The sequence below is a fragment of the Brassica napus genome, chromosome C4 (assembly GCF_020379485.1).
Source record: "Brassica napus cultivar Da-Ae chromosome C4, Da-Ae, whole genome shotgun sequence".
Lineage (NCBI taxonomy): Eukaryota > Viridiplantae > Streptophyta > Magnoliopsida > Brassicales > Brassicaceae > Brassica > Brassica napus.
Window position 1 is genome coordinate 58719645 of NC_063447.1, and position 25765 is coordinate 58745409.

At 37.3% G+C, this 25765-nt stretch overlaps 5 protein-coding genes across 7 annotated transcripts; 4 read left to right on the plus strand and 1 right to left on the minus strand.

The window, feature by feature from the left end:
• Positions 1-755: 755 nt before the first annotated feature.
• BNAC04G45100D lies at positions 756-5789 on the plus strand. 3 transcript variants are annotated; one of them, XM_013827201.3, is made up of 19 exons: positions 756-1083; positions 1160-1342; positions 1432-1527; positions 1809-1861; positions 1963-2059; positions 2267-2340; positions 2459-2579; positions 2853-2963; positions 3238-3314; positions 3404-3473; positions 3576-3641; positions 3723-3830; positions 3924-4054; positions 4148-4214; positions 4374-4438; positions 4532-4625; positions 4804-4874; positions 5021-5393; positions 5504-5789. In XM_013827201.3, the coding sequence occupies exons 1-18, from the start codon at positions 928-930 to the stop codon at positions 5370-5372; spliced, it is 1992 nt and encodes a 663-aa protein (XP_013682655.1). In that variant the 5' UTR covers positions 756-927; the 3' UTR covers positions 5373-5393; positions 5504-5789. The 3 variants fall into 3 exon arrangements, with proteins under 3 accessions (XP_013682655.1, XP_013682654.1, XP_013682656.1); XM_013827200.3 differs by having other exon boundaries at positions 757-1083; positions 5507-5789; XM_013827202.3 differs by having other exon boundaries at positions 758-1083; positions 3407-3473; positions 5507-5789.
• Positions 5790-10677: 4888 nt separating this feature from the next.
• Positions 10678-12413, plus strand: LOC106385239 (protein SODIUM POTASSIUM ROOT DEFECTIVE 2). Its single transcript, XM_013825172.3, has 4 exons — positions 10678-10920; positions 11148-11733; positions 11824-11899; positions 12060-12413. Exons 2-4 carry the CDS (start codon positions 11188-11190, stop codon positions 12233-12235), a joined length of 798 nt encoding a protein of 265 aa, XP_013680626.1. The 5' UTR covers positions 10678-10920; positions 11148-11187; the 3' UTR covers positions 12236-12413.
• A 480-nt stretch (positions 12414-12893) lies between these two features.
• LOC106387358 (protein SLOW GREEN 1, chloroplastic) lies at positions 12894-14110 on the minus strand. The gene has a single exon (XM_048755101.1). The coding sequence runs from the start codon at positions 14014-14016 to the stop codon at positions 13033-13035; it is 984 nt and encodes a 327-aa protein (XP_048611058.1). The 5' UTR covers positions 14017-14110; the 3' UTR covers positions 12894-13032.
• An 865-nt stretch (positions 14111-14975) lies between these two features.
• LOC106387357 (kinesin-like protein KIN-5B) lies at positions 14976-20514 on the plus strand. The gene is made up of 21 exons (XM_013827197.3): positions 14976-15133; positions 15216-15521; positions 15738-15893; positions 16382-16962; positions 17037-17193; positions 17270-17339; positions 17420-17496; positions 17573-17626; positions 17717-17797; positions 17870-17981; positions 18051-18137; positions 18211-18386; positions 18469-18630; positions 18711-18818; positions 18895-19053; positions 19125-19208; positions 19284-19489; positions 19565-19666; positions 19751-19860; positions 19928-20079; positions 20159-20514. The coding sequence occupies exons 2-21, from the start codon at positions 15237-15239 to the stop codon at positions 20351-20353; spliced, it is 3114 nt and encodes a 1037-aa protein (XP_013682651.1). The 5' UTR covers positions 14976-15133; positions 15216-15236; the 3' UTR covers positions 20354-20514.
• A 2607-nt stretch (positions 20515-23121) lies between these two features.
• On the plus strand, positions 23122-24246 carry LOC106383667 (zinc finger protein ZAT11-like). Its single transcript, XM_048755102.1, has one exon. It carries the CDS (start codon positions 23614-23616, stop codon positions 24130-24132), a length of 519 nt encoding a protein of 172 aa, XP_048611059.1. The 5' UTR covers positions 23122-23613; the 3' UTR covers positions 24133-24246.
• Positions 24247-25765: the final 1519 nt, after the last annotated feature.

The window sequence follows — 25765 nt, forward strand, 5'->3', positions numbered from 1 at the left end:
ATAAATATTAATATAAATATTAGTAAAATTTTAATATTTAATGTATTTTAAAAATACGGATCCGGATCCGGATATCCGGATTTAAAAATTAAGATATTCTGATACGGATTTGGTTATAGGTGGATACAATATTTTACTATCCGGATTCGGATTCGGCTCCACCGGATATTATATTTTTAGAGCGGATCCGGAACGGATCTCGCATCGAATCCGAATCTCGAATAATAAGTCTCATGTCTAGTATATACAAGGGAATAATGACCAATATTACTTATACTATAACAAACTTCCTTTTATCAACAGGGTTTGATACTTGATTAAGACGATGAGAGAGCTGCCGGAAACTCTTCATAGTGATTAAAGTTCAAATGGACCTCGTGACAGGCCCCGTCTAAATGGTATGGCCATGGAAATTTCCCGTTCTAGACCTTTTAAAATAAAAGGCCAATTCCTAACTAAAATTGGGGATCTATAATATAGGAAACTTCGATCCCTTTGACCGGGTGATTGTGGTCGAGTGGTAAGGAGACGAGACTGAGACGCCAACACTTTCAGATTCGATCTGCTGCGCGAAACTAAGTCACAATTATCCTGGTCACCTAACACGGATATGGGCGTATGCTTTATGACCCATTTGAATACCCGGAGAGAGGGTCTATCCATAGACTGTACCTTTCATTGGAGATTAGTCCGGTTTTTTCCATCGGCATATCTCCAGGTTAATAAAAAAAAAAAAAAAAAAAAAAAAATAAAACAAAACAAAGAGCATCCATCGAATCACCCGGGAAAAATATTGAAGAGAGAAGAAGAGTTCCTGCGTCTGACTTGTTCCCCTCTCCCCCATCGCACTCCCGTTTATTCTTCTCTAATAATATTCCACCCAAAAGAGAAATCGAGATTTGCGATTTCGCGTAAGGAGAATCTGCAATGTCGTGGCTGAGATCGGCGGTTCACAAAGCCGTCGAAGTCGGCGGGACCGGGAAGAACAATCTCACCCGCACCGTTCGCAACTACGCCGATTCCGTCGTCCTCACCGCCGGCAACGCCGTTTCCGAAGGCGCCAAACTCATCCACGATCGCATCGTACGTAAACTCCAGATTTGTTGTATATTCCGATTTTGATTTCTTCTAACCGCCGCCGATGTGTGTTGATTTTCAGGGATCGAGGAACGTGAAGAGCTTTAGCCTCGAGGTGAAGAGACTAGAGGAGGTCTCGGTTTCGTCCCGAGGCGGCGAGAGAGTGCAGCTGCTGAGGAGATGGCTCGTCTCTCTTAGAGAGGTCGAGAGAATGTCTCTCGATCAGATTCAACCTAGCTCCGAAGAAGCCAAGGATTTCACCGCCGTGAGTTGAATCAATTCCCACATTGTCTTTGATCATCGCGGCTTTAGCAGTTTTAGGCTTATGAATCTCGTTTGTGAAAATTGGAATAGGTTTGTTACGTTGATCCTGGTCTTCCCGGTGAGCCGATGACTTTTAGAGATGTGTTTCTTCACAGTGAGGCCCTTGAAGGGATGGTATTGTCTATGGTAAGTTTGATAGTGCAATGTAAGCTTAGATGCATGCCTTGAATCTGATCTGACCTGGTAGCATTACTCAGTACTTATCACGTGTTTTCCACATGATCATCTTAAAAGCCGGTTCTTAGCTTTTTTTAGTTAAAAGTTAACAGACGGTTTCTTATATTATATTCCGCTAAGAACCCCAGCCTAAGAACCTCCCATTCATGCTCTTATAACAAATTGCAATAGCTATTTAGGCTGACCTTTTTATTGTTCATGCACTGAGTTTTTTTTCCTGTGTGAATCAGATTCTGGAAGCACCAAATGAGGAAGAAGTCCAGATGCTTGTGGAACTGTTTGGGTGATGATTTCTCTTTCATTTAAAATTGTAATTTTTAGTTATTCTACGAATTTGAGAAGCCTTGCATTTGAGCTCATATGGTCATTGGTTGATACATACAGGCTCTCTTTGTCAGGAGAGAAGGAAGTTCACGAAGAAGTGATTCAAAATGTGCAGGACTTGGCAGCTGTGTTTTCGAAATACAAGGATGAAGTTCTGGTAAGGATGTGCTGGATTTTGCAAAATATGTGTTCTGTTACCTTGACTCTGTTTCTTTTCAGTATGGATTGTTGACCAGATAATGTCATAGTACATATATTGCTAGCTTGCAAGATGAATAAGGCCACAGGATTTAAATGTCCTTCAACAAACCGTTAGAGATCTTGCACTTCGTAATGCCTCTTTATCTTCTTCCTTTTTTTCTAGGCAAAGCGCGAGGAACTTTTGCATTATGTCCAAGATGCAATTGGAGGGCTTAAAATCAGTGCTGATCTTGCAAGGTATTATTGGATCACTCTCTGAATTTTCCTGGCTGAAGCTTTGCGTGAAGTTTTAACAATGTCCTAGTCTTAAAATTTTACTTTCTATCGTTTTAATTCTCATTTGCGTCTGTCTCAGAATAGATACTGAAGCCCAAGCTCTGATGGAGAAACTTGATAAAACGAAGGTCAAGGTTCTTGAGAAGACTTCAAACGGAGAAAGTTCAAAAACCACTGGAACCAGTGCTGCATCAACTGAGGTGAGATTGTCTATCTCCAGTGTCATTGCCTTATTGTTATCTCTGTGCCTTCTTCACATTAGATCTGATATCGGATTTCCAGCTATTGTTGCTTTTACTTATCTTGTATAGAACGGTGCTTAGTTATTAATATGTTGATTATATTTTTTTTCACTTATAAAGTGAAAGGAACTACATAAGAAAATCTTTGTTGCATTGCTTTGTTTCCCAAGTATCTTCATGATTTTTCGATGCATTTCTGGATCATGTACTGAATAATTTGGGTTGCTACAGGCTCTCCGTGAAATTCTTGAGCAGGTTCGCACTTTTTCGAAGCTAGAAGCACTGTTGCTGAAGAAAAAATCATTAAGAAATGGTGATTCCCCTCAACACCACAGTGAGAAGGTAAAAACTGCACACAACTCAAAACTTTTGCCGCTTCTGTTGGTTTGTTTGTAACTGTCTCGAATATAATTTTTTTACCATAAAGACTGATTATTAGCTTGTTTTCCAAAATACTGGAATACAAATATTTATTTGGCAAGATTTTAACTCTGTTCTTTAATTATTGCCTTGATGTCACTAGTGTACGACCTCATATACCTAATTTCGCATTTAAATGTTGTTTTGGTGTTAAAATCCGGTCAAAATATAACTAAGTTCATTTTGTATTTTGCAGGTTGATAAACTGAAAGTTCTGTCAGAATCTTTACTCAATTCTACCTCAAAAGAAGAAAAACGAATTGTGGATCATAGGTGAGAGCAAATGTAACCTGATAATTCTAAAAGCTATCTACTCCATGTACTTATCATAGTTCACATGTATATTTGTTTCCGTATAATAGCAGAAGCCAAAAAGAAGAAGCTCTTAGCTACCGACTTTCCAAAACTGATGAAGTCAGCCAGCGGGAGAAGGTTTGCACTTTCCAGCCCCTAATCCCTTTGTCCTTGTTAATGAAATATTGTCTCAGTCGCTTTGTACTACATGTTCTTATTATAGACAAATATGACTTTCAGGATGTAGCTGCAGAATTAAAAAAACTTGAGATTATGAAGGAAGATCTTGAAGCTGAGCTGAAAAGAGTAACTTCAATAAGAACTTACTGAACTGGTAGAGATCTATATTTGTAGGTCACATTACAGAGTTCACGTATTTTTTTGAAGGTCAACACCTCAATAACATCTGCCCGGGCTCGTCTTCATAATGCTAGAGAAGAAAGAGAGCAGTTTGATAATGCAAGTAATGAAATACTTATGCACCTGAAGTCAAAGGTACCTAATGACTTATTCTTATTAAGGAGCTGAAACATACGCAGTGTCATATAAGTATAGTAGTTCATGATGTTTGGCTGGCTTACGGTGCAGGAAGACGAGCTAACTCGCTCGATAGGTTCATGCCGAGTAGAGGCTGATGTTGTAAATAAGTGGATCAAGTTTTTGGAAGATACCTGGATTATCCAGTCTAAATTTGCTCAACAAAAGGAAATACAAGTGACGTACGTCTTATCTCCACTAATAATGCTTCTTCCTTAATTACTTTGCATGTGATCCGTATTTTTCTGTTCCTTCCACCATGGTCGATATTCTAGTGGGGAGATGGAGAGATATGGTGACCATTTCATAGACCTGATTGTTCAACTCCTCTCTTTCTACAAGGTAATTCTATATGTTTAGCCCAGAATTAGTGCGTGTTTTATCATGATAAACTGATTCCACTTCCAATCATGTTGGAACCTTATGCCGAATGAATTTCACTTGGTTAATGACTGTAAGCTAAAGGTTAAGCTCACATTCTTATTTTTAATATCAACTCAGGAACAACTGGACCCTTCTATTCCCAAGGTCAGAAGAGTCGTCGAACTTTTGGAACCAAGTAAAGGGTAACATACCACTTCTCTGTTCCTGTACAATTTTATTTTGACCAAAGTTAGGCTGATAGCTCTCTATTTGGTCTGTGTATGGGGAAATTTCAGGTTAGAAGCAGAAGTAAAGACAGACGATAAGGATGCAAAGCCAATCGATTCTAGAAAACAACTTGAGAAGGAGTATCTGGACCTCGAAGCTAAGGTACTTTTCTTTATGAAATAGACATGTAGACCACCTCTCTCAATCTGAGTAATAAAACAGACATTCCTACTAAGCTTTACTCCAAACTACAGAGACAAGAAAGTGTCACACATGTTTCTACTCTCCATGTCCTTTTTTCGTATTCTATGTTCTGATTCTTCTTTATTAAATTTATCAGTTTGTCACAACATTAAGTGTGGTTGATGCGATGAAAAAGCCATTCTATTCACAGACGGAAGGTATCTCCAGGTAAAAATTACAAAAAAAATATCCATTCATCTTTAGACGCTATGATAGTTATATCCAGCTATGGGATGGAGAATCTAACATCAACTTTGTTTCTTTATATTGAGCTTAAGACATAACTCTCTTGTTTTGGTGTTATTTTGATCCAGGAAAGACGATAAAAGAGTGAAAGAACTATTTGAGGCACTGAACAAAACAAAAGAAGAGTTTGAGTCTATCGAACGCCCGCTTCTAGATATTGAGTCTCCTTCGAGAACCTCTCCTTCTTCTTCACGCTCTCCGTCCCTGAAAATGATACCCGAGGTTCCACTTTCTTTCACAGTCCAGAAAGAATTTGATGGTGTTGAAACTCCAGACAGTAAAAAAGGGTCTTCGGAGAAGGAAGACCCGGCGAAGAAGCAGCTGGAGTTGGAACTTGACGATGGAGAGGAGTCCTTGGCTGATGAAATCAACGACTGGGAATTCGACGCTCTTGATGACACTCACATCAAAAACCAATAAGCTAACTCAAATTTTGCAAAGGTAATCCACTTGAGCTCATGCTTAATTAGCTACAAGAACCTTTTTGTAATGAAAGTATAATCAGAGGGTGTAATGTCAAACTAATTTTATTCCATTTTGTTTTGTTGTAGCAGATGATGGAGGAAGAGGGGAAGGAATATATCTATTACTATTTAACTAACTCAAAGGTTATGACTTTCCAGAGCTATAAAATATATAAAGGAAACTGTCAGTTACTTCCTTGCTTTTGAAATTCTTATTTGAAATATGATCAAATGTAGATATATATTACTAGCCTCACAGTAAGTTTAAAATGAAACTTTATTGTATAGTTTACTCTTACCCGGTATGTTTTTGTTTTTCCTTCGCCGGAGATGAGATTTTTTCTTTTTCTTACTTCTATATATCTTTTATTTACATTATGTTCCTCATTTCATATTTTTTAACATTGTTGTCGTAAAATATTTTCCTGGACAACTATGGGGACAAATGTTCTTGCCTTATGATGTTTAACGTCACATCAGTGTTTTACCAAAAAAACATCTTCTGCATCAACAAACATCCATCCAAAAAAGGAGAGAATACAAAAACAACGTGAGTATATAATAGGAGTCACTACAGTTGTGATTTTGCGAGAAAGGTTTGGCAACAGTTTGATCTTTCACCAACTGTGGACATCGCTTCTCAAACAGGACTCAAAACGGCGCTAGTAGCCTCCAGGACAACCCGCTGCCTCCCCCCCCTAGGAGTCACCACCAACATACTTCCTTGGATCTTCTGGGCTATGTGGACAGCAAGGAATACACTAATCTTTGAAAAGAAAACCTTCACAGTGGAAGACACAGCCATAAAAGGAATCAGGTTAGCTAAGGAATGGATTCAAGCCCAACCGGCTTCACACGCATCACCAGTAAGGGCTATGAGAGGAAGTACCAGCAGGCTAGTCCTCGAGGCAACCCACAGATCTTCCACCGACATTACAAACTGCAAAACTGACGCGGCGTGGGATAAGAAGACCAACACAGCCGGTTGCTTGGATCATTGAAGACCCCCCCCCCCCGGATCCATCGACTTGCGGGGAGCGATGATACATCAAAACGTCTTCTTTCCTCTTGTGGCTGAAGCTCTAGCGGTGAGAGAAGCTCTCCAGACGGCGTCCTCCTTGAACGTGACACACCTTCGGATGTTCTCCGACAACCAAACCCTGATCAGGGCCATCACCGACAAGCGTTTCGAGAAAGAGATCTATGGCATCTTGAATGATATCGAAGCTTTCTTTTCTCTGTTTGTCCATCTAGACTTTTTGTATTTCCAAGGGCTGAAAATGGGCAGGCTGATGCCTTAGCCAAATACATTCTCAGAAACCCAAACCATGTAGTGGGCCAGTCTATGGGCTAAACTCCTATTTCTTTTTTAGTAATGCAATTTTCGTTGACCAAAAAAAAAAAAAAAGTCACTACAGTTAAAAAAATCAACGAGAAGAAACTTCTTACTTCAGATGAGCCACTACCGTTAGCACCACTGCAGCGAACCATATCTGCTACACCAGTTACGATCGGCTCTGATGCCGACGAGGTATTTCCCATTGCCGGCGCTCTCCTGCTGAAATCTTTACAACTGATCTATCGGCTACGCGGGAAGGTTACAATTAGCCGAATGGGCTTTGTCCAATGTTAAACCCAGATTATGACTAACCCTCGTTTCCAACAAATAAAGCCCATATTTTCAAAGCCTGAAAATGTTTTTTTTTTTCTTTTCCTTTTTTCCTTTACAACTTAAATCTCAAACTCAAATAAATGTAAAGAAATTAGGGTGAATAACCATAACAAAAACATAAAATAAGAGAGTAACCATTTTGCCCTTTATCATTTTAACTTAACAGTTTAAAAAATAATTCAAATTTCTTATTTATTTATAAAACATAGATTTTTTTTCTTTATATCCTATTTTTGAATTTTTTTAAGCAAATATATTTATAAAATTGAATATGTTATGTTATCTAATGAAATTTTGGTGTTCTATTCTATTTAACAAATGTAAAATAGAAATGTAATTAACTCTTTTTCACACACACACACTCGTTCACTCTCTTACTCATTTATTTTCTCACTCCATTTGTATTTTTCCATTTCTTTGTCGAATTTAAGGAGTCATTAGTTTATTCCATTCTTAAATGATAATATAAAAAAAATTGATGGATAAGTTATTTCACAATACTTTATTCCAAATGTTGATAATCCTTTTGCATCCTAATAAGACTTTTAACTCAGCATGAAGATGTAGAGTATGAGTTTTGCCCTATAAATTACTCATTTTGTTTACTTATAGTGATATTATTACTGATATTGGTATTAATTTTAATTTCTAACAAACTTGTTACAATAATTGATGTTGTTTCACCGGATTCTCACTCTAAATTCTCTTGAACAACTATAAAGATTATGCAAACTGAAAAAGACACAACACTAAACTCACAACTGTAAAGATTATGCAAATTTTCTTAAGTTCATAATTACATTTCTTTACTAAAAAAAAGTTCATAATTATTTCTTAAGTTACAAGAAAATAATTTTTCGATATTTTACATCCTTGTTGCAATCTAAAAGGGAAAACACAAACTAAAAGCTACCAAGTGATAAGTGCATCTTGCAATCGGCAATAACACATGGAAGATCCTTCTCTGCCAGTTTCACATTGTTTGGGATTCGCAAAAGAATAGCCTTAACATGCTGCTTGCCACGCCCTTTCAACAGTACTGCTGAGACCAAGAAATATCCACAACATCATCACACACCAGACTGAAAGTCTTGGTCTCGTAGATAGTTGTAGTGTTGTTTTTGCTAAGTACGTCAAAGTATTTATCATCTTTACTCCCAGTCCATCTGCGTGGAAAAAGTTTACCACATCAATGAACGAGTATAATAATAAAATTGAAATGTAATTAAGGAAAATACCTAATCACATGCCATTGGGGGGAGTCATCAACATCACAATTTACTCCAACGATTCTTTTTCCACTTGTCACATCAAAAAATTTTAGTCAGAGTTCAAGCAGATCAGAGAGCCCAAGTTTGTACACATTTGCATCACTTTGGAACTGTTGAAAAAAAAAAGAAAAGACGCACTCACATAAATTTGAGTCACTTGGCTCTGGTCTGTTGTAGGTTACCAAGTATTTTTCACCCGGAGATAAATCAAACTGTTAGACAAGTGTGACATTCTTTATTGCAATATGTGTGTTTTGTTGTGTAACGATTTCTTTTGTGTAATATCAATGTGTACAAAATTTGTCCTGCCAATGGCTAGCTTCTAATAACTATTGTCTACTAATAACTATTGTCTACGCATTGATATATTGCGACAAGATAAAAAGAATATATATTGTGTATAGAATTATACGTATTTAATAAAGAGAAATGCAACTCTACGTATAATTCTATACAAAATAAGAGAAAATGATGAATGAAGGAGACAACCATATTAAGTAAAGATAGGAAAGTTAATTATGAGAAAATGCTAAAATAATATTACAAAGTAAAAAATCACTATTTGTGGAGTCAAGGCTTAGGATCTGAGTTTAAGAGTTTAATAATTTGGTATAAAATATGGTACATTCTCTTCAGAGTTTAATCATTTGGATTTTGTTATGAGTTTAAAAAGAAAGCATGTAATTAGGGATTAGGATCAATTGAGTTTAAGAGTTTAATAATTATAATATTGTTGTTGGCAAAAAAAAAAGATTTAAGAGTAAGAGTTCAATCATTTCCTAGTAACTAATGTTGCCTTCTAAGAAGTCACAAGTATGTAAATTTTTAAAACAGAATCCATTACTAATTTCCTTTGAGTTAAGCTATAATAAGTTTCAAGAAACTCTCTCTCTCTCTCCACAATGTTGTTCAGTATGGTGACAAATAATCACATGATCGCATCACTTTCCAAAAAATATATACTAGTTAGTTTGTTAATTTTTCCATCCCTATGTACATTTGATAAATTCTCTCATAAATATATGTATTTCTTCATAAACAGGGAAAATTGACAGAACAATACATAAATTATCACCGAATCAGATTGAACCATTAGTATTTATATTTTTAGGATAATGTTAGAACAGTAAATAAACTATACTGTTCAACGGGATTAGGTATAGAAGAATTTGACCTTAATTTCTGCTAAGGAGTAAGGACTAAGAGCAAAATGATAAGATTTTTATATAACAAGGGAGTTAAAACCAGATACACCCTCATCTGTTTTGTACATCCAAACGTAGAATATTCCTCGTGTCCCTAATTGCTACAGCTCTCAATAAAAGATCCATATTAGTTAATTAGTGAAAAGCTGAGAACAAGATAGATAAATTATGGTAATCCTACAAAAGCTCTGCCCCGGTTATAACATTCAAGTATCACGCTGTCCATTTATAAGGAAAGCTCCTTAACTCATTTCTCAAGATTTTATTTTATTTTATCTGTTTTTAGACCGTTGTCATATGTCTCGTCTCTCTCTCTGACACTGATTCAGTGTTTCATTTATCATAAAAATAAATATAAAAACAGACAACCAAACAAAAATAAAATAAATAAGATTGAAGTAGGATTTGGCCTCGTGAAGGATGTCCCACGGTTCACGCCCGGCATATGCATCCAGTGACAGTGAGAATGCAATGTATTAACAAGTAATTATAATTCTCAGTTGTTTGCTTTCTGAGAAAATGTGTTTATGATGTTTCATATATATAAAATCACGATACTATCATTCCACTGATAGTTTTTTTCTCAATCTATTGTGCAAATGATTTCTGCCACAGTCTATCTTTTTCCGGAAGCTTAACCTAATTAATGGAAATAGCTGATGGCCAACAAAAAACAAACGTGAACTCTCTAAACTCCCACGTGAAAAGTAATTTATTATCCCAAGTTGAGATTCGAACTACGATCGTATGTCATCATTACATGAAATGAAACTCCTTTTTTTTTGGGTCAATACATGAAATAAAACTAGCCTTGGAGTCAGAGACGGCCCTGAGCCAAAGCGGAAGAAGCACGTGCTTGCGGCCGTATTTTAAATATGGATTTAACCAGCCACAAAATTATGTAAAACGTCATTAGCCTGGTGGCTTAGTGGCCAGATATGTGTCAACATGTCATGGGTTCTCAAAACCCTCTATGCGCTTGATTATTTTTTCGGCCATTTTTTATGTTTGGCTTGTAGCCCTAAATAAACAAGGACCGGCTCTGCTTGGAGTTTTATGTAGCATTTTTTTAATGAAGCATTTTCTTAAGAAAAAAAGACAAAACTTAAAATATATAGGGAAATGAAGAAGTAGAACGTGAGTAGTTTATAATATGACGTCTCAACAATACATATGTTGATAAAAAATTCATATATATCATATGAGCGTTACACTCTTTAACTCTCTTTTGTCTCTATTCCAATCCAATTCTTTCTCTATATGAGAGTGAAGATATATCTTCATATCATTCACATAGTAACGTTCTCATCAACGTTTCGTTAATTCAACCTCTGACAACATTTTGTTGCTTTCTTAGAGCAACTCCAATGGTAAAAACCTGTTAAGGGTTCTAATGAATAATTTAGTACTCTTGCTAATGTAATTAAACATAGACACCCAATAATAAAGGGACACCCAAAGGGTTTTAACCAATTCTAAAAATGCTATATTAAGAACGGGTTTTGTATTTTTAAACCATTTTTGATTTATTTTTGTTTGCTTTTTTTTAAGAAACTCTTTTTAAAACCTGTTGATGGAGGTAGTCTCCTTTGGTTGCTTTCACACCGTGGAAAGAAAAATAAAATGAAGGGACGTATGTTTTGCGCTTCTCAAGCATCAACAGCCATATGTTCAAGCATGGACCACATTCCAAAACCAACCACCACCACCGTCGTCGTCGACGATGAAAAACTCAGCGACAGAGCTATCGACCGCCACAACCCAATCATTAAAGATGGCCGGAGATCCTCGGTCGACGACTATATCAGAATGCCCGCTTCCCCAGCCGACGGAGAGATCAGTAACAAAACAATAGAGATCTACAAGGGAAGGAGGAGCGTCACTGCCCGAAAAAGCACCGGAGGTGGTGGTAGCGGAGGTGGAGCCGCGGCGTTGTTTAAGCTCATCACAAATGACCTCAGCTTGGCTAGGAAGAGTTTCAGCTGTGTAGCGAGACCCTCAAGTGACTTTGTCAAAACCCCTGCTGGTTCCACAAGGTATCTTTTGGGATCCGACCCGGGTTCTCTGACCGGGTCTGCGGGTCAGGATACGGTAGCTCCTAAATCTCCTGCTGTTGAAGAGATAAAGCAGTCAATGGAGGAGAAGACTAGTGGTGGTGGTTCAGACCAGGTAAGTTGCTTATTTGACATGATAAGTGGCATATATGTAAATAAATGGTGGTAAGAGGGTAATGAGTAGAGTTTCATTTTCTTGGAGCAGGTCGTTGTTCTCAAAGTGTCTCTCCACTGTAGAGGCTGTGAAGCAAAAGTTAGGAAACATCTGTCCAGAATGCAAGGTAGGTTATTCCTTCATTCATTCACGGGAATGCCACTTCTTTCTTTTTTTAGTTAGATACTTTCAAAATGTTTGGTTTACAAGCCGGTCTGGTTCGTCATTTGAAACCGGTTATGGATGCTACAATAAGACTAGAACTAATGAAATTGATTCCTTTGTAGGTGTGACATCATTCAACATAGATTTTGCTGCAAAGAAAGTGACTGTGACTGGAGACATCACTCCCTTGGGAATATTGGATAGCATCTCAAAGGTTAAAAATGCTCAATTCTGGACAGCTCCTACACTACCAACTCCAACGCTCACCATGCCAAATCTGGAAACTCCAAATCCCTAGTTTACTTTTTACAGTCTTATCTCTCCCAGTTGTTGTAAAGTCAATAGTAAAATTTCAAACTTTACTGCACCTACTTTTCGTTAGAACCGCTTGGCAGGTTTCATTATGACACTACACCTCTTCTTTATGCAGTCATCTTATGATGCTTAAACATATCATTACATGTTTGCATTTTTCAGAAATGTTTTTTTTTTTGCATAATTCATAGATATTATGTAACTTTATGACTTCATCTAAACAACATTTCTTCAATCTCCTTACCTATCATTTCAATGACATCTTCCACTAATGTGAATGAGAGAACAAAATTGAGAAAGCAAAGGTTTACGAGCAATCGTTTTGTGTAACTTAGATACCATGAAACCTGTTGAAATTAAAGTAACAAACAAGCAAAGCCAATCAGGACAACACCAAACAAATGAATACGTGAGGGCTTTCAACAAATTTCCACCAACTGGTTTACTTAAGAAACAACATAAGACTGGTAGTTGCCTTGAAACTAAGAGGAGAATATATAACATTCAGAGAACAAGCAAGCAATGCATCAGGTTGCCATGTTTTCACCACTTTCCTAGACCTAAAGATCTTAAAGAGCTACCAAATCATTTAGACTCCCGTGCAGACAGAGTAGAGAGCAGCAACATTATCACATCCAAAATACACTGCAAAACGATTCAAACTCTCACGGATCAAGATTCAACACACAATCAAGGTATCAAGTTCACGTTCAAACACCTACTACAACCATCTAAACCATCAGGAAACCTCTACCAAGCACTCCATGAGACAATCACCATTCAACCCTTAGTTCCAGCCATCTCTCGCTGCGCCTTCTCCGCGAAAAGCTTCGTAGCAACCATATTATCCATAAAATACTCTCTATAAGGATGATTCCTGGGAACAAGCCTCCTAAACTTCTCAAACTGCTTCTCCGCCTCGCCTCCCTTCTTAAGAAGCGTGTATATAATCCCCTGACACAGATACGGCCTAAAATCCCTCGGCTCCTCCTTCACCAGCTCCTGATACAGCTTCAGCGCCTCCTCATGCTTCCCTTCGAGCACCCGAATCTGCGCCACAAGAAGCTTAAAGTCCCTAAGGTCCTTCACATTCCTCTCCTTCTTGCACCTCACCATGGCCTCGCGAATCCTCCCCTCCACGGCCTTTAAATCATCTCCCGAATCGGAGTAGGCCATGGCGAGGCCGTGGTAGGCCTCGACGCGGAGAGGATCCTTGGATATGATCTCCTCGAAGGCGTTCTTGGCGGATTCTGAGTCTCCGCTGTGGGATAAGATGTTGGCTTTCAAGATCGGCCATTCTTTCTCCTCCGGTTCTAGATCTATTAACCTATTGATTAGATCTATCGCTTCTAGAAGCTTGCGGGATTTGATCCTTACCTCCATTAGCGAGCGGAGGGCGGAAACGTCGTCGGGGTGGGAGGATAGGTGGTTTTCGAGCGATGTCTCTTCTTCTTCCAGCGAAACGGTGACGTTTTGATGGTTTAAGGATTCTACTGAGGGAGTCAGGGGAGATGCGATCGCTGGAGGGGGTTTGAGGTGGAGATTCGCGAGGAAGAGGGCGGAGGCGGCGGTGAAGGTGACGCATGTGGATTTGAGGAGACGGGAAGGTAGTGATGATTTCGATGACGAAGAAGCTCTGATGGAAGCGCGTTTGAAGGATTTGAAGGAAAGTGACGAAGGTTTTTGGGGAAATGATGAAGGGGATTGAGTGAGGGAGAGGTGGATTGGGTGTTGATTGAGGTGTAGCTTCCCTAGAGACTCCATGGTTGGTTGGTTGAGGAATGTGCAGAGAGAGAGATAAACCCTAGAAACCCTAGAGCGAGATCGAGGAAGAAGATCAAAAAGGCTTGAGAGTTTCGAATGTACTTGCGAGATACGACGGCGTTTCGAAGAGAAAGATGTCACAAATTTGGGCCCTTAGTGGGCCGGAGCTAGTTTGTGGGCTTAAAGCTAGGACAAGTAAGTCTGCTCATAATCTTAGAACCGGATACTGGTAGGTCATAACCGGTCTGCTTTTCAATTAACTCGAATGTTTGATGAGGGGAATTGAGCACCAATCGGGACAAAACCGCTTGATTTGGTTCTAAATTGAAGTGAAAATCAAGTAAATTAATTCTCAATAAATTAAGATTTAACATGTAATAGCATAAGCTGTATCTATTACTTTTACTTCTTATTCTGTAAAATATTATTTTGGAAAATAAGATCCATATATAAGATGGATTACTCTACAATTCAGTTTAAAACTATTAATCCAGCTTGATCTTGTTTTTTTTTCAAAATATTAGTATTTTTTTTTTGCCTTTTTGGCACACCTTTTTTCCAAAAAAGAATAAAATCAGAAATTACATTATTTTTTCCCCAAAAGATACTGCTTTTTTTCTTCCTTTCGTGTTAAACTTCAACTTGTGGCGTGGAGGATTAGAACAAGTACTTTATTATTATTTTTCTTTTTGAAAATGGATTACTTGACACACAGTGATCCTAAAGATGATATAAAAATAAATAAAAAATCTGGTGTTAATAATATGTAATATAGGAAACATACATCTATTGAAATCAAATTTGTGTAAGCTATATTTGCATAATAATGGGATCATTAGCCGAGCATATTAGTTTACTTTTGAAATTAAGGTGATTATTAGTGGTACTGGTCAAGTAATTCAAACTTTGGGAACCAGCCGGGCCCATATTCATTTTCTCTGTGTATGCAGCATATAACACACTCCGCTCAGAGTTTCCCAAACGGTTACTTTTCAAATTTCAAACCAGAAAAAAAAAAAAAAAAAGTTCCCATCGTTGCGAATCTCAAAGAAGAACCCTAAACCTTGTTCGTGCTCGATTCGAAATTCGAACTCTCCCCTTCCGGGCTTGTGTTTCTGTAAGTGAATCTGAATCCACCTTTTTGATTTTCGATTTGAGTTCAATAATGATTTTTCCATTTTTTGATTTTTTTTTCTCAGAACATCCAACACCAAGTAGTTATGTCTTTCACTCCCGACGTTACAAGAAAAAGCGGAGTGGGAGTGATCCCATCTCCAGCTCCGTTCCTCACTCCTCGTCCCGAGAGAAGACGGCCTGATTCTTCTTGCTTCTCCTCCCGCCTCGAAAGAGAGAAAGAAGTCAACGTTCAGGTCCTTCTTCGTTGCAGACCGTTAAGCGAAGAGGAGCAGAAATCGAACGTCCCTAGAGTCATTTCCTGTAACGAGCTCAGGAAAGAAGTCAGCGTTGCTAATAAGCAAGTGGACCGTCTCTTCACTTTCGACAAGGTCCGTTTCTTTTTTTGTTCTTTGGTTATGATTTGTAGTCCATACATATAAATGTTTTGGACTATTTAATGTTACATATCATTGTTCTAAAAATAGGTATAGGCAGCGTCTAGTCGATTTATTTACTAATTGAATTTTCAAAAAAATTGGACCGTCTAGGGATTTCTTAAACATGCTCTGTTCTTTGTTGGTATTGATGGTGTTTTTTTTTTATAGGTTTTTGGGCCTAAAGCACAACAAAGATCTATATATGACCAAGCCATTGCACCTATTGTTCATGAAGTGTTGGAAGGTTTTAGCTGCACTGTGTTTGCCTATGGACAGACAGGAACCGGGAAGACTTACACTATGGAAGGCGGCATGCGTAAAAAGGTATCTCATTTTGTTTTTCATGTTTCTGTTTGTTGTTGAAGGCTTAAAACCAGTAATCTAGTTTAGAGACTAATCAAATAATAATGAAAAAAGATTAGGGCCAAAGAGACTTTGTACACTTCAGTAAACGGAATCTTTGGTCCTAATCTCTTTCGTTATTGTTTGATCAGTCTCTAAACTAGATTACCGGTTTTAAGGCTTCAACATTTGTGACTTGATTCTGTTATGATCTGTGGCTTAGAAGATTGTGAATATGGATGTGGCAAGTCTCAAACTGTTATTGAAGTCATTAGGAGAGTAACAGAATTGTAAAGATGAGAGTACTACTATAATTAGAAGAGAGGAGTGTACTTAGAGTATATGCATCTTGTGAGACTTGTGTGGTGGAAAAGTCTTTGTCAAACCTTAGGTTCTTGAGTATAATTGGTGTTCTTGATCAATGTATCCGTGTGTTCTTATCAGATTCAAGTTGTTGTTTTTTTGTCTAGGGAGGGGATTTACCTGTGGAGGCTGGGGTGATTCCTAGAGCTGTTAGGCATATATTCGAAACTCTTGAGGCTCAAAAGGCTGACTACAGTATGAAAGTCACGTTCTTGGAGCTGTACAACGAAGAAGTCACAGACTTGTTAGCTCAAGAAGACTCTTCATCAAGATCATCTTCTGACGATAAGCAGAAGAAGCCTGTTTCTTTAATGGAGGATGGGAAAGGCTGTGTGGTTCTACGTGGTCTTGAGGAAGAGGTTGTGTACAGTGCTAACGATATATACGCTCTTCTCGAACGAGGCTCGTCCAAAAGGCGCACGGCGGATACTTTGTTGAATAAAAGAAGCAGCCGCTCTCATTCTGTTTTTACCATCACGGTGCATATTAAGGAAGAATCTATGGGAGATGAGGAGTTGATCAAATGTGGGAAGCTTAACCTTGTGGATCTAGCGGGCTCCGAGAATATTTTGCGGTCAGGGTCGAGGGATGGTAGGGCGAGAGAGGCTGGGGAGATTAACAAGAGCTTGCTTACATTAGGGCGTGTGATTAATGCGCTTGTGGAACATTCTTCTCATATACCTTACAGGTACTTGCCCTTGTCTTTACAACTAAACATTTGTGTGTTTCTTGGAGTATAACGGTAGATCTTTGTCTTTGTAGGGATAGTAAGCTGACAAGGCTTTTAAGGGACTCTCTAGGAGGGAAGACAAAAACTTGTATCATTGCTACAATCTCGCCATCTGCTCATTCCCTGGAAGAAACTTTAAGCACTTTGGATTATGCCTACCGTGCTAAGAACATTAAGAACAAACCTGAGGTTTTGTTCACACTATCATATCTCATAATTAGCTATATTAGGTTTCATCTTTCTAACTTAACTTCTCTATCTTCAGGCAAACCAGAAGTTATCCAAAGCTGTGTTGCTCAAAGACCTTTACTTGGAGCTTGAGAGAATGAAAGAAGGTTTACACTCATAACATCATCTAATTTTTATTACCAAATGTGCTAGTAGATTTGTTGTAACTGATGTAAAATGGATGCAGATGTAAGAGCGGCAAGGGATAGAAATGGTATATACATAGCACAGGAAAGATATGCACAAGAAGAGGCTGAAAAGAAGGTAAATTCAAATGACGAGCCTTAATTTTAATTCTATTTTCACCTCATGCTCGGAATAATCATTGTGTTTGTTTCAGGCGAGAACTGAGAGGATAGAACAGTTGGAGAATGATTTAAATCTCGCTGAAAGAGTACGTATGCTCCCACCTTTTCTCTTCCATCTGTTAGAAACTAAACCAAGTTTCTCTGATGGAACTTAAGTGGCTTCTTCTCTTATGCAGGAAGCTTCCAAGTTCCGTGGGCTTTACGTGACTGAGAAAGAGAAGTTACTGGATGTAGAAAGTGACCTTAAGGACTGCAAGGTGATTTACTTTCTAGATTACTCATGCTTTCAATGAGAGTTTGTCTTGAATTTTCAAACGTTTATGGTCCAGAGAAACCTGGATAATACTAACAAGGAGTTGCATGACCTTAAAGAGAATTATATCCAAGTTATCTCAAAGTTAAAGGAAAGGGAAGCCATCATCTCCAGAATGAAAGCCTCAGGTAACAATTCTAGCTCATAAAAAAAATATAAAGGCTTTTGATTTGTGTTTCTGATATTTTGTTGGACAGAGACTACTTTGATCGACCGTGCAAAGGGGCTACGTTCTGATTTGCAGCATGCGTCAAATGATATAAGTTCTCTGTTCACAAGATTAGGTACTTGCTTGTTTCCTATGTCTAGAGCTGAAAACAAGTCTCTGTCAAGTGATGACTTTACTTGTTTCTGCAGATCAAAAGGACAAGCTGGAATCGGAAAACAAAAGCATGCTTCTGAAATTTGGTTCACAGGTTGATCAAAACCTTAAAGAATTGCACAGAACAGTACTTGGATCAGTGTCTCAGCAACAGCAACAATTAAGAACTATGGAAGAACATACTCAGTCTTTTCTCGCTCATAAATATGATGTAAGAAAAAAAGACTATACCATCTCATTTCCCTTTTTCTTGTGTACATTTTATGAACAATGAGTGGTTGAAACTCACACAGGCAACACGTGATCTGGAATCAAGAATTGGTAGAACAGCAGATACTTATACTTCAGGAGTAGCAGCCTTGAAGAAACTCTCTGAAATGCTACAAAAGAAAGCTTCGTTTGATCTGGAGAACATGAACTCTTCCATAGGATCACAAATAGAGGCTGTTGAGCAAGTAAGTATGAACAAGACAGAATGATTGAATTTAAGTGTTTCTGTTTTAGGTGATATTTAAGTGTCTCTCTCTCTTCTCAGTTGCTCATTGCATCAGCAAAAGAGGCTGCTAAAGTCGCTGAGGACATCCGGGATTCACTTAATGACCAGAAGGAGCTCTTAGCTCTTGCTGCAAGACAACAAGAGCAGGTGTTGTGTAAAATCATATGCTGGTGTCTTGTTAGCTCTGCTGAGGAATTTAACTTCTGCTCTTTCTTATCCACAGGGCTTGATCAGAAGCATGAGGTCAGCCCAAGAAATTTCCAACACTGCTTCAACCATTTTCAGTAACATCTACAACCAAGCTCACAACATGGTGGAGGCTATTAGAGAAAGCCAAGCAGAGAAATCAAGACAGCTTGCTGCTTTTGAAATGAACTTTAAGGTGAGATTGGAAAAACTTTAATAAGGCATGTTTTGAGAGGTTAACTCGAAACTGGTTGTTACTAAACACAGGAAGAGGCTGAAAGAGAGGAGAAACAAGCTTTGGTTGACATTGGGCTGATATTATCAAAGCTAACTTCAAAGAAAACTGCAATGGTGAGTCTTTTAACCATTAACTACTCCTCCTTCATTCTATATCAGTTGGATCACACTTAAGTCACGTGTTTCTAGGTCTCTGATGCATCACGCAATATCCAAGAACACGACATACAAGAAGAGAAGAGATTGCAGGAACAAGTGTCTTGTATGCAGCAAGTTTCCATTGGCGCAAAGAAGGAACTGTGTGACTACTTAAAGAAAGCAAAAACCGAGTTCACGGAAAACACAATAGCTTCCGCAGAGTCTATCACAGTCATGGACCATTACCTTGAAGATTGGTACTGATTCCATCTCACTACTAATACTTTCGTTCCTCAATATAGTTTCTCATACAAACATTGTATGAGTTTTAGCTTGGGAAGGGCCAATGAGTCTAAAAAACTGTGGGAGACCACTGAAGCAGGCGTAAAGAACCTTAACACGAAGTACCAACAAGAACTTAATGTCACAATGGGGTAAAATAATCTCCTTCTGTATCTGCAACTTCTTTCTATGTTTCCTTCCACATCACTTGGTTGACAAAAACTTTCTATGTATAGGGACATGGAGAAAGAAAATGACAAGCTGCAGGATGAGTTTACATCAACATTCTCCACAATGGATGCTAACTTTGTCAGTAGGACTAATGAACTTCACGCAGCTGTTAATGGTAACCACACTAAAATCATTGTCCCTTTCTTATTCAAGGAAAAATGTCCTAATCTATGGTTTTACAGACTCGCTGATGCAAGACCGTGAGAACAAAGAAGCAACGGATGCTTTAGTGGAGACTTCAATGAAGCAGGTCACGTTATTGCAAGAGAAGCATGGACAGGGTGTATCAAACATTCGAGACAAAGCAGAACAGTCTCTCATAAAAGACTATCAGGTACAGAACACTAAAAATTGTAGAGTGTGATATCTATGACTAGATATCTAACAGTTAAGTTTTGTAATACAATGGCCAGGTTGATCAGCGCAAGAACGAAACGCCAAAGAAAGTACCCATAACTGTGCCGAGCTTGGCGTCCATTGAGGAGATGAGGACTTTGCTGCCGAAGAATATTCTCGGTGAGGAGGACACAAGCATGGAGAAGAGATCAAGTAAACAGGGACAAGACGAAGCTAACAACAGAACTCCATTCTTGGAAGTAAACATATGATTTGATTAGACAAAAAAAGGGTGCCCGTTTTGGCAGTTGAGTTCATCAACTGGATGAGTCTAGAAGAGTAATATTGTGTAAAGGTTATGAATGGTAGTGGTACGCAAGGTTGTGTTGTTCTGGACTAGTTGGTTGTGTATGGACCGGTTAAATTTGGTTAATCTTCTCATCTGAATTAAACCAAATATGAAAAAGAAAAAAGTAAAGAGAGAAACTAAAACACTCTTTGACTTTGTTTGGTCTTCAAGAAAACATAATAAAGTCAACATAAGCACATCTATGTAATCTACCACTTACTTGACGTGCTCATCTTTTATATACAACTTGGTGTATACTCCATTTTTCAATAATCTTCATTCATCACATATTCACATCCTAGCTAACCATTGACTCTATGGAAACGGTCTTACTAATACTATCTTGACCTAATACGACCAAGGACAATATAATTTAGATAGCCTAACGCAGTAACAATAGTTATATCTTATTGCTCACAACCATGAAATAAAACATATGCGGAAAACCTATTTATTCCAGTGGTTTGACTAATGACTTATTAATAGTTGTATCAAGCGATCTAGTTTCGAGTCCTATAGAAAGCGAATTTGGATTCATCTTATTTGCTCTTTTCACCAAACTCAGACGTTAGGACCGCAGCTGGAGAGGTCTATGCACCACATATTTGGATTCATCTTAGAGAAAGAAGAATCTGAACTATATAGAAGTTGTTAGCTGTTTATTGAAAGAATCATCTGTGCATGTATTACATGTAGGGATGTTAACTACAGGGTTAGGGCCCAGCCCTCTTTCGTTTATTATAAGTCCAGCCCTATTTTAACCCAACCCTATTTTAACCTTATTATAAGCAAGGGTTAGGGTTGGTACCAGGGTTAACTCATTTAATTGAAAAAAATATTTCATTTATTTTTGTTCTTAAAATTTAAAGATAAAACTAGAAAAATTAAGGTATGATATGATTCTTTCCGCCAATTTGTTGAGCATCAAAATCAAAAGTTTTTCTCCCAAAATCGCAAAATCGAGTTTTTGCTCCACAACTAAGAATAAAGTTTTTCCGTCAAAAAAAATTGTGTTTTTTTCCGCCAAAACCGCAAAATCGAGTTTTCCCGCCAAAACAGCAAAATCGAGTTATCCCGCAAAAACCGCAAAAACCGCAAAAACCGCAAAATCAAATTTTCCTGTCAAAACCGGCAAATCGAGTTTTCCCGCCAAAACTGTAAAATTGCGTTTTCCCGCCGAAACAGCAAAATCAAGTTTTCCGCCGAAATCGGCAAATCGGGTTTTCCCGCCGAAACCGTAAAATCTAGTTTTTCCGCCAAAACCGCAAAATCGAGTTTTCCCGCCAAAACCGCAAAATCGAGTTTTCCCGCCAAAACCACAAAAACGAGTTTTTCCGCCGAAACCGGCAAATCGAGTTTTCCCGCCGAAAACTACAAAATCGCGTTTTCCCGCCGAAACAGCAAAATCGCGTTTTCCCGCCGAAACAGCAAAAACGAGTTTTCCGCCGAAACCGGCAAATCGGGTTTTCCCGCCAAAACTGCAAAATCGAGTTTTTCTGCCGAAACCGCAAAATCGAGTTTTTCCGCCAAAACTAAAACCGCAATATCGAGTTTTCCCGACAAAACCGGCAAATCGAGTTTTCCCGCCAAAACCGTGAAATTGAGTTGTACGGGTTTTCCAGAAAAACTTAATTTTACGTTTTCACGGGAAAATTCGATTTTGAGGTTTTGGCGAAAAACTCGATTTTGATTTTTTGGCGGGAAAACTCGATTTCGAAGTTTTGACGAAAAACTCGATTTTGCGTTTTTGGAAGGAAAACTCGATTTTGTTGTTTTAGTTGAAAACTCGATTTTGCGGTTTCGACGGAAAATTTCGTTGTTCAGTTTTTGGTGAGAAAACTCGACTTTAAGTTTTTTTTTGATGAAAAACATTATTAAATATTGTATAATAGTTGTGTGAATCAAAATAAAAGGGTTAAAATTTAAACCCTGGTCCTATTAGGGCCAACCCTATTTAAACCCTGTTTAAAAAATGAGGGTTAGGGCTACAAATGGGTTTGCAGGGTTAGGGCTAACCCTGTTAAGTTGAGCCCATATTAACATCCCTAATTACATGTCGACCATATCAACTTCGTGCTAGTTGTTGTGCACTTGTCCGTGACAGGATGCACAAAACAGAGTTGCCTCACAACATTTGCTGTCCATAAGCTCTTTTATGATTTGCATATTCACTTTGCAATTAGGGAGCGTTATGCATATCTACTCTCTGACATTGATTCTTTTATTTTTTGAGCATCGAGATTGTGTGAAAAAAATGAGACCCAAAGGATAAATTAATCAACAATTCCGTCATCTGTGACGTGCTCAATATTTAAAATACAGAGAGGATGTTCTTGACTATCTCTCGAGCCCTTGCCATCTAGATGGACTATGTATTAATAATACATTGTATTTGTATTCTAAGGCTTTAAGTTGATCTCCAGTCTCCGGTGCATGTGTTTGAACAAAGTCAATTAAATATAATGAATTTTCTCTTCAAACATACTGATGATTGTATTGACTTCGATTCTGATAAAAAAAAAAGAACTTTTAAGATTAATTGTTTTTGACGTCTGTATTTGGATATGATCAAACTTTTTCCCCATTAGATGACTGTTTTTTTTAACCATTGTATGTTATATGGGTTATACGTGACGGCTGTTTACTTACCAGTGATTATATAAATTAGGTCATAAATTATAGTATATATTCGATGGTTAGGTGATATTAAATTAATGACGGTGGCAAGCAAGTCAATGAGAAACCAAGCTGTTGGATCTATACTGTGTTGTATACATTTGTTGACTATGCTTCTTTTTCGTATGATTAACATTTTTGTTTAGCAATAGAAGTTTCGAAGATGCAAGAAACTTAGTGGTGTGCAATTCATGAAAAGACAATATTCCCCTTTTTAGTCAAACCCATGTAGGTATCCTTTGCGTTCGGTGGTGGAAGGGCGAAATTGAAAATGTCATTTTTTGTCCCAAGTCAAACAATCAGTGCTACTTGCTGTTAGAATATTAGTTTAGACGACTTGTTTTGTTCAAACTACAAGAAATTCAAGCTCTTATAAATATACATTACCCCTATGTTCTCAACTTTCATTACAAACGCTCTCAATTCATTGTGTGAACAAAGAAAACTCTATCCTTAATTTACTTTGCTTCCTTGTTTCTTAAAATCTTACCAAAAAAGAAAGATAATATGAAGAGAGAACGATCTGAGTTCGAAGAGTCCATCAAGAATCTAGACATTGCTAAATGTCTAATGATACTATCTCAAACCTCCTCCATGGTCAAACAGATTGGCGTGAATCAATATGCCGAGAGCAATTCAAGTAACCGGTTCGAATGCAAAACATGTAACAAGAGATTCTCTTCGTTTCAAGCCCTTGGTGGCCACCGTGCAAGCCATAAGAAGCCAAAGCTAACCGTTGACCAAAAGGTGGTGAAACAATATCTTACCAAAGAAGGAACTCAAGCCCATGAGTGTACAATATGCGGTAAGAGTTTTGGGACCGGACAGGCTTTAGGCGGTCACATGAGACGGCATAGGTCAAGCATGATGGTGGAGCCATCGGAGCTCATCTCTCCTGTGATTCATAACATGCCGGTTCTGAAACGATGTAGTAGTAGCAAGAGGGTTTTGTCTTTGGATTTGAATTTAACTCCCTTAGAGAATGATCTTGAAATTCTTTTGGGAAGACGTTTTTCCCAAACATAGATATGAAGTTTGTTGTTTAGTTTTTTCTTTGTTCTGTTCATCAATCATGTAGGTTATTGAAATTCTTCTGTACTGTTATTCTCCCATTCTTTTAATTAATTATTTCAAACGCTATGTTCATTGTTGTTTGTCATGTAAGAGAACGATCTATCTGTGCACGTTGTAGGGTTTTACCGAATAAAAAAATTGTACGAGAAAAAGTTATATGAAGTATTTCCATTCCTGCAACAAGTATAACATGATCATTAGTTCATTACTGGGCCAAAAGTTGGGCTCAACTCTGCCAAACACCTCAACAACTGTCCGCCCAAATCATGATGATAGAATATTGATTTGTCACTACAAATTTGCGTACATGTGACTAATGACATTCGCTTATTTTTTTCTTTTTGAAGAGTATTCCTCGTAGTACTATACTTATAGCCTATAGGTCTTTCGTAACCAAAAATGCATATTTAATACATATCATGATTTAAAACTTCATATTTTCTAAACGATCAGTATACTACCAAAGTGAACTGGATTAATTAATTATGAAGCCTTGGTAGTAGTATTATAGATCAATCATATTTTCTAAACTATAAAGCCTTAATATTTATTAAATAATATGTTCAAAAAAAAATATTTATTAAATAATACTTCCGATTTATATGATTTTGTAATCATTTTTATCTTAAACTATGGATCAAAAAATTCAGTGTGAAACTTTTAACAATTTTAGTAATTTATAGTCATTTTTAAAAAATTCGAAATAAAATATATATACAGAAAAGTCTAAATTTATATTATATTATTAACATGAATGTTTAATTTATTTTAATAATTTAAAACTAAACAAAAATGATAGAGGATACACTACTTTTATCAAATCTTTATTATTCAAAATTATTAATTGTCATATATACTTTAGCCACATTAGTTGATTCAATATCTTTTATTTAAGAAAAAAATGAAAAAAACATTAATAATTAAATTTTTTGTTAGTTTAATAAAAAAAATGGGGTTTTTGCCAAAACTAACCCACAACTTGATTTTAACCCCAAACCTATACCCAAACTTGAATCAAATGCAAAACTAACCTAAAAGCCTAGTGAAATTACAGCTCAGTCTCTTGTGACCAAACAAAAAAACATAAGCCATTTTTACGAATATAGCCCTAGTAAATCGTCTGAGTCGTCTGAGATGTTGGAAGTCGTCTGGACGACTGAAGTGTAAGTCGTCTGGTACCGGTTTATTTTAAAAATAATTTATAAATCTTGTAAAAAAATATTTTGATGCGTGAAAAATAAAAATCAAGTAATTATAAACAGTTTTAAGTGATATAAATTAAGATATGATAAAATTGATTTGTTTTGAAGATAGATGAGTGGAAATAGTGAATCATGAAATACTTTGGTTTAGGAGTTTGGCAAACATATGTTGTAGTATTGTATGTATTGTTAGGGTTAGATTTTGGAAAACTAAAATGTTTTTTTCAAAAATTAGTTTTCACCTATATGTGTTTATTTATGTGTATAGTAAACACTTTTCAAGTTTGATTTGATTTTATGAAGTCTTTAATTAGATAATTAAGTTTAGGAGTTATGTTTAGGGTGTGGACGACTTATATTTCAGTCGTCTGTTGAATAATTTA

What these genes read in the sequence shown, in the direction of transcription:
- BNAC04G45100D (XM_013827201.3), top strand. Translation starts at nt 928, where the DNA reads ATGTCGTGGCTGAGATCGGCGGTTCACAAAGCCGTCGAAGTCGGCGGG. An exon ending in AAGGGATGGTATTGTCTATG is followed by an intron (nt 1,528 to 1,808) that starts GTAAGTTTGATA and finishes TGTGTGAATCAG; the next exon opens with ATTCTGGAAGCACCAAATGA. An exon ending in ATCTGGACCTCGAAGCTAAG is followed by an intron (nt 4,626 to 4,803) that starts GTACTTTTCTTT and finishes TAAATTTATCAG; the next exon opens with TTTGTCACAACATTAAGTGT.
- LOC106385239 (XM_013825172.3), top strand. Translation starts at nt 11,188, where the DNA reads ATGAAGGGACGTATGTTTTGCGCTTCTCAAGCATCAACAGCCATATGT. An exon ending in GTGGTGGTGGTTCAGACCAG is followed by an intron (nt 11,734 to 11,823) that starts GTAAGTTGCTTA and finishes TTCTTGGAGCAG; the next exon opens with GTCGTTGTTCTCAAAGTGTC. An exon ending in ACATCTGTCCAGAATGCAAG is followed by an intron (nt 11,900 to 12,059) that starts GTAGGTTATTCC and finishes ATTCCTTTGTAG; the next exon opens with GTGTGACATCATTCAACATA.
- LOC106387358 (XM_048755101.1), bottom strand. Translation starts at nt 14,016, where the DNA reads ATGGAGTCTCTAGGGAAGCTACACCTCAATCAACACCCAATCCACCTC.
- LOC106387357 (XM_013827197.3), top strand. Translation starts at nt 15,237, where the DNA reads ATGTCTTTCACTCCCGACGTTACAAGAAAAAGCGGAGTGGGAGTGATC. An exon ending in TCTTCTCATATACCTTACAG is followed by an intron (nt 16,963 to 17,036) that starts GTACTTGCCCTT and finishes TTGTCTTTGTAG; the next exon opens with GGATAGTAAGCTGACAAGGC. An exon ending in AAGAAGAGGCTGAAAAGAAG is followed by an intron (nt 17,497 to 17,572) that starts GTAAATTCAAAT and finishes TGTTTGTTTCAG; the next exon opens with GCGAGAACTGAGAGGATAGA.
- LOC106383667 (XM_048755102.1), top strand. Translation starts at nt 23,614, where the DNA reads ATGAAGAGAGAACGATCTGAGTTCGAAGAGTCCATCAAGAATCTAGAC.